This window comes from Sinocyclocheilus rhinocerous, unplaced genomic scaffold (assembly GCF_001515625.1).
Source record: "Sinocyclocheilus rhinocerous isolate Xijiao unplaced genomic scaffold, SAMN03320098_v1.1 scaffold451, whole genome shotgun sequence".
Lineage (NCBI taxonomy): Eukaryota > Metazoa > Chordata > Actinopteri > Cypriniformes > Cyprinidae > Sinocyclocheilus > Sinocyclocheilus rhinocerous.
The window spans coordinates 290482-298195 of record NW_015657491.1 but is presented as its reverse complement, the minus strand read 5'-3'; the positions used below and the strand labels follow the sequence as shown (position 1 = coordinate 298195).

At 36.2% G+C, this 7714-nt stretch overlaps 1 protein-coding gene across 1 annotated transcript in view; it reads left to right on the top strand.

The window, feature by feature from the left end:
• LOC107721103 (LIM domain transcription factor LMO4-like) overlaps positions 1 to 4161 on the top strand; it is a 5297-nt gene extending 1136 nt beyond the window's left edge. The window contains exons 2-5 of the mRNA XM_016528965.1: positions 563 to 785; positions 2345 to 2441; positions 3465 to 3614; positions 3733 to 4161. Coding sequence (XP_016384451.1) covers positions 571 to 785; positions 2345 to 2441; positions 3465 to 3614; positions 3733 to 3741 — 471 coding nt within the window. The 5' untranslated portion in view covers positions 563 to 570 and the 3' untranslated portion in view covers positions 3742 to 4161. The remainder of the gene's footprint in view (positions 1 to 562; positions 786 to 2344; positions 2442 to 3464; positions 3615 to 3732) is intronic.
• Positions 4162 to 7714: the final 3553 nt, after the last annotated feature.

Genomic DNA, 7714 nt, shown 5'->3' with positions numbered 1-7714 from the left:
ATATATATGTATGTGTGTGTATAGTTAAGTTTTCTATTCATTGCTGATGGAAAATATTTACCTTTTTTATCACAAGACCTCTTGTTGGGTTTTTAGATGGGCAGGATATTAAATAAGACATTTTTTGATATCCAAGCTTTACTTAAATATAGAAAAACATGATGAATCACAAGCTTTATTAGTGTTCAGTCTTTACTTCGGCACCATTACTTTATATATCTTATATAAATTTGTCGTATATCTCAATATTAACCAATATCTTTGCATCACTGTGTAGTATAGGATGCACTTGATGACTTGTTTATTTGGCTGCACAGCCAACAAATATTTATTTATCTGAGGTACTGAAAAGTTGAAGAACTTGTATAAAAAAAAACATTGATTAACCACTGTTTTTATTTTGGAGAGCCATGTCCCCTTCATTGTCCCTTCACCCTGACCTCTGCCTTATAGATTTCATCGTTAAAAATCACCTTTTTTGCACACCATACAGTTTGTTGTTAATAATCATACATGGTGAGATAAGTTCATGCAGCTGGTCTTCACATTTGCCTCCTTCCAGCCGTAGCTATGGTGAACAGTCAGGTTACAGGCGGCGCGTGCGCGTCCAGGTCGTGTGCGGGCTGTGGGGGTCACATCGCTGACCGTTTCCTGCTCTTCTCCATGGAGCGCTACTGGCACACGCGCTGCCTCAAGTGCTCGTGCTGTCAGGCTCAGCTGGGAGAGATCGGGACCACCTGCTACAGCAAAGGAGGCATGATCCTCTGCAGAACAGACTACATCAGGTCAGACGCAAGCTCAAACATCAAAGAACCCGAGACATTTAGATTTGTTGTGAAAAGTGTTACAGTAGATCTATTCAATCAGCTGATAATAGATGACCAAATTAATTTAGCATGATAAGTAGCTTGTTTTAAAACAGTATTTCTGTATGCCCCCTCTTAGCTCAGAGGTCATGACCTTCTCAACTACATCCAGAATTTAATCATATTGACATAATCTGCTGAACTGATATTCCGCTTATTGTAGTAAAACTCTTGAACTAAATGTAATCACTAAATTGAAAAACATTAAAAAAAATTTTGTCATTTTTCCCCATTACAAGTAATAATAATTATTATTTTAATAATTGTGACATCCAGGGAGAAACATCATTTGAACCTTTTTTTAAAGCATAGCAATAAGAGAAATAAATAATAATATTTAATGTTCTCTGTTTTTACACAAATTGCATTGTTGAGCATTACCCTTCCACCCTGTTACCCAATTTCTTTTGTGAACAAACACATTTTTCTTTAATTTAGGATAATTTTAATGTGATTTATAGGTTTATCAGTTACTACAAACCAGCATTTGGTCCCAGACTAGCTGGTATATCTTGACACGGGCTACATTTTCAACCCTGTCACTTTTAACCCTGTTTACATTTTACTTATTTTTTTTAATTGGATAAGTCTGTTTGACTGTATTGTCTGCTAAAATTGGATGCTTTTTAATGTTTATTGCTAAAAACACACACAATCACAAAAAAGCAAGATTTTAAACTGTTTAGACTGTATCTAATGTTAGTAACAGGGTTGAAAATATAGAAAATCACATAAAATAATCAGAACATTAAAAAAATATTTTTGTATTTTTTTGTTTGACCTTTTAATTTTTACTCCACTAATATTACTTCAAAGCACCTAATTTCACCAATCAAGTGCTTTGTGGACTCGCCTTATATATTTTAAGAAATCTTTTAATTGCTCAGTGAACCATAAATAGGTCCGGTAGTCTACAAAATGTAAGAGCAAATGACAAACTAATCTTATGCTCTTAAAATACCATGCATGGGTTTTAATTTTAACAGCTAATAATGAGTGTGAAAAAGGCTTTTAACTCATAGACCCATATTTTTTCACCTCCACATTTAGTAGTGCCCACATCCAAAATCTTAATCGTTATAACAAAGACGCAAGTCGATAATGAGACTGTTTGAGGCAAGAGTCTCCACAGTCATTTGCAATTCAAATAGCCTAACCAAAGTTGTCTGAAGCTGTAGTTGTCATGCTATGCTGACAAGCATTTTGTTCTCGTGTCGATTTGCATTGGACTCATTTGCATCCACCGGGTGCTGATGATCTCTGCAGATGCATTCTCACATGCTCCCACAGAGAACATCAGAGACGCTGCATGCTGTCTTAGATGCATCACACGGTATCAGTTAATGTTAAGCCTGTTGTGTCAACTCTGTGGGAGATAACACTGCTGAAGTCATAGCTGCGCTCCTGCAATAAAGCAAAACCAGGTTCTACAATGTGTTTCTTCTACTTTCTTCATTTGTGTGTTCTGTGTTTTCCAGGTTGTTTGGGCACACGGGGGCTTGCAGTGCATGTGGTCAGTCCATTCCCGCCAGTGAAATGGTCATGCGGGCACAGGGCAATGTCTACCACCTCAAGGTTGGTTATGTGAAGCGTGACTATGACAGCATTGTCAAGGGATAGTTCACCCAAAAATAATAAATACTGTCATTTACTCATGTCTTTCCAAACCTGTATTAAAAGTGTCAGTAACACTTTAGAATAGGGAACACTTATTCACTATTAACTACGACTTTTCCCTCAATAAATTCCTAATTTGCTGCTTATTAATAGTTAGTAAGGTAGTTGTTAAGTTTAGGTATTAGGTAGGATTAGGGATGTAGAATAAGGCCATGTAGAATAAGGCATTAATATGTGCTTATTTAGTACTAATAAATGGCTAATATTCTAGTAATGTGCATGCTAATAAGCAACTAGTTAAGAGACCCTAAAATAAAGTGTTACCAAAATGTAATTTACTTACCTTTGTGTCTTTCCAAACCTGTATGACTGACCTTCTTCTTGAAACACTAAAAGATGTTTTGAAGAATGTTTTTGTCCATGCACTAAAAGTCAATGGGGTCCAAAATGACATTGGACACCTTTGAGTTTCATTTGTATGGATGAAAAACGAAGACAAATTCTTCAAAACATCTCTATGCTCCACGGAAGAGCAGTCATACAGGTTTGGATAACATGAGGGTGAGTAAATGGCAGATTTTTCCATTTTTGGCTGTGCTTCACTTTAACTTGAGTACTATATTTAATGGCTTTCTAAATCGCAGATGTTCATTAGAGCTGAATTAAACGTGAATCTTTATTTATTTATTTGTCATATTACAGTATGGTAGATTTATTTCTCTGGGCCAAGCCTAGATATATTACAGCTTCTCGTAATAATGTTCTGCTGATGCTCTTTCTTTTAAAATGGAACTGACCTTGGTTGCACAAGGATTAACTCCTTAAAAAAAAAAATTTTAAGCACTGAGCCGAGGCAGTTAGTTCTCTAAATGCTAACCCCGACTAGCAGCTCTGCATACTTCAATAAAACGCATGTCTAATAATTCAGCACTTAAAACACGCCGCAGGGTTAAATCGATTCAATTCTCTTTTCTGTTCCAGTGCTTCTCCTGTGCAACGTGCAGAAACCAGTTGGTCCCCGGTGACCGATTCCATTATGTGAACGGCACCCTATTTTGCGAACACGACCGGCCAGGAGCCTCACTCCTTAATACTCACCTGCAGAGCAACCCGGTGCTACCGGACCAGAAAGTGAGTTTTACTCTTTAAGGTCATATTACAATGTGAGTTTGGTCTTTGTCTGTAGGCCATAACTAAAGTGTTGCCATAGAGGACAAACAAGCAGTTTAACCAATCTTGTGTCTTGTAGGTTTGCTGAGGGACTCCCCGTCTTCTTCGCCCCTTCTTCTTCCTCTCTCTCTGCATACCCTCCAGTGTCCTTCTCATCACAGCTCTTCACAGACATCCTCCAGACACTCCTCCTTTAATGCACTTACGTTTTTTACAGCCTAAATTCTTAGGCTTAAATGAAAAAGGTTCTTTGAGAGGGAGAACGGGTTTGGGCTGAGAGCGATGGAAACATTTCTTTATATCTGACTTCATATAAAACTGTGGTGGATTGTGGCTTTCTTGCCCCCTGAAAACAGAAGTGACTTCTATTTTCTCACAGGATATCCTGCCTCTCTCACATCTAACCTCAGAGAGAGGGCTTCAGCTGAAAGCAATGTGTGCTTTTTTGAGTCAAGATGAAACTGTGTTCACAACCTGTTTTTGTCCATAGTCTGACACATAGCCGATTTAAAAAGGATATTTAATCAAGAAAAAATACACCAAGAATTGTTTGGAAATTGAAAAGTGTCCATTACATAAGAAATGGCGGGGTTTTGGAGAGGTTGAGAAGAGAGACCGGTGACGTCAGAGTGAAAGTTATTACATTTAGTAGATTTTTTTTTCCCATTTTGAAATGATGAAAATTCATGCACACTAAAGGTGCGTTCACAGTGAATTTCAGCAGTTTTGCTGTAAAGTATAAGTGTATTAAGCACAGCTCAGACAGAATCACTTTCCAACCTTTTTCAAATGCGTTGAATACTCATGACCAATTTGAACATGAGCGAAGTCTGTGTCGAGAACATTTTCGACCTCATACAAAACTGTAACCAATCGCAAAACTGGATTTCGCCCACAAAATTGCACCGAGCAGTAAATGTGACTCACTTTAACACCAGAAAAGTGCATCAAGAAAGTAAACGGGGGTCGGTTTTGATTTCATGTTGACTAACGTCAAAAACAGAATATCTTCGTACATCTTTTGGACATTGTTCAGGGTGTAGAATTGTAAATATGTTTATATACCAGTACCCTCTGTAACGGTTGAATTATCTTCTCAACATGTGGTGTCTATTTAAGGTGTAATTATCCAATAAATGGGAAATCCTACAAAACCCAGCTGACAAGAATGAATTTGTTGTCCTAGTTATTTTTATTTTTCTCCTAGTTATTAGCTTTGCTCTCAGCGGTGCAAACCTGATTACCCAAAGGGTTAGTATGAATAGGGCTTGAGCTCGGACCATTACAGAAGCAATTAAATGTGAGCGTGGAGTGTGTAAGTTCATTGTGAGTGCCGTATCTGTGCTGCTATTGCACTGGGGAGGCTGAACTCTGCTCTGATCCCGTGTTTGAATTTAATAAGGACTAATCTGCCGCCTAGTTAATTAAGAGGCAGTCACTCCTTTCCGTTCGCTGCCTCAAAACAATCAAACACGTTAAATGTTTACCATGTCGCAATTAAAGTACACAGCACAACTTTTTCACCCCCTTTCCCTTCTCACAACCTCCTGCCCTTGAAGCCACCTCTAAACTATAGTGAGAAATTGCTCTTCTCGCTTTAGAGACAAGTAATTGACATTTATAAAAACTGTGATGGCACATTTGTTATTTTAACGCAAAATGTAAGTATTTAAAAAAAAAAATTTTCAGTAGTAATTCTTCAGTTTTTTGCAATTACATAAGAAGTTGATAACCAATAAATTACTTAATACATTTTTGTAATTACCTTAGAGTTTTAGAATTTAGAATTTCATGGTGCTTTTTGCTGTTGTGAGACATTAAAATTAATTTATGCAAATAAGAAATTAATGCATATATATATATATATATATATATATATATATTTAAAAAACTAAATTAAATTAACAAACAAACATAAATTAATGCATATGTAAAAAAATGACCTACTCTGCATTAATTTCTTGTTTTATTTGCATTAACTCATTTTAATGTCTCAAGGCAGAAAAAGCACCATGAAATTCATAAGGACTTGGGAGAGATGTGGTGATACGTTCTTTAAATTAGCTCCAAAATGGCATCTTAATGCGCTTAGTTATAAAAAAGCATCCCTGATGTCGGTGTGGGTGCTGATCCTGCATCAATTATTTATTTCAGATTCGATTGAAAAGCATCAGGCAAATTCATTAACGTATGCAAATGATCACAATTGCAATTATCTTCATATCTTGATAAGTAAGGAAATCAAAACCTCGGCACAATTTGAATCCCACCGTGCCTCAACTTACACTCTGCATTCAAACCAATCAAGCTTCATCTGCATATTCCTAATTAACCAGGCATATTCACATGCCAATTAGAGGGTCTGAGGGAAAAAAAAGCCTCTTAGTCAACAGGCATTATCCTCTATCAGAAAAAGTTTGCAGGTGTATGAATTGTTCTGCTGCTTCTGTCATGGAAAAGGTGTTTATACTCACTAATTAATCATATTAACACATGCAAATGAGCGTAATTGCCTGAGTTTCCATGCCTCATGCTGTGAAAAAGTGGGAAAGAGAAGAGTGTGGATATTTTTACCAGCGAACATAAGAACATTTAGAAACGCTTTGTTTTCCTCTCACAATTTCTGTACCTAAATATCACACAGGGCCGCTGTCTTCCATTTCAAAACATTCACTTATTCAACATTCTCGCCACTTTTCAATGCTTGCTGTAATTTCACCAAGTACAACATACTTTCAAACAACATTTTGTTGGTCCTATAGCAACATTCTATCAACCAATCAGATTTTGAGGTTAGGTTTAGGGAACGAGGTCAGACGCTTTTTTTATATAACATTTATATAATATATCCCTTTCATTTTTTTGAGGTAGTAAATAGGGTTAATTATTATAACAATTATAAATAATGTTATTTAAATAATGTTCAAGTTTCAGGAATTCCAAAAATTAAGAACTTTTTAAATACTCGTAATCAGACTAGTTTTTGATTACGTGATTACATATTTACACAATAGAAATATATTACTCATAATTTATTGATTCTTCCTATAATTCTTCTTTTTCATCTTTTAAATTTTCCTTTCTAAGGTAGCCAAACACTTATATATTTTCTTTCTCTTTGTATTTTTATATCAACATGGTACAAGATTATCATATTTACATCAATGTGATAAACTAGGTCAAAAGTAATCAAAAAGTAGTCTGATAATATTACCTGAAATGTGTAATGGATTACATTACTAACTATATTTTCTCATGTAATTTGGAATCAGTAACGGACTACAATTTGTAATCTACCCAGCCATCACTGATAATTAGTAGTGATAGGTTGCATCTGAAATCGCATACTCTCTTGAGTAGGTACTTATTCTGAATAAGTATTACTTCACGACTGCTAAAAAAGAATGTTCTATATAGTATGAATGTAATCTGGATGTACCACATCCTCCATGTTGTCATTGTCACATGACCTAAATCCTCTCCCGTGGCCTCATGTGATAGTAACGTGTCCATCAGATGTACACTTCAGAATCTCACCGGAAGTGGTAGGTCATCCTGGGACTTTTGCCACAGACTTTTGTCATATACTGATATTCAGCTTCTAAATAGCAGGGAAGTATGTGATTTCGGATGCAGCCATAGTATAGAGAGGACAGGAAATGACACCATCTGCACAAGTACCATGGCTCAACTTGTTGTCTTGTTTAGCCATGTTGCTACGCTAACTGTTTGGTACCATGGCTCAAGCTGCGTCCCAATTCACAGGGTTCCTACACAATGTTGAATCCTATTTGGTGAGTATGGGGTATCTACTGAAGTTCACTTCAATTGACAGAATGTATTTATTTGGAACACCCTGTAACATCGTCAAACACAGACAAACCTTGAGCCAGGTGTATTAGAGAAATTCAAGTAGATATGATGACACAATACTTCTGTAAATTAATAATATGCATTCTATTGCAAAATACATGTGTGTAAATAATACACTCTAAAAAATGCTGAGTTAAATACAACCCAGTGCTGGGTAAAATAGGGACAAACCCAGCAATTGGGTTGTT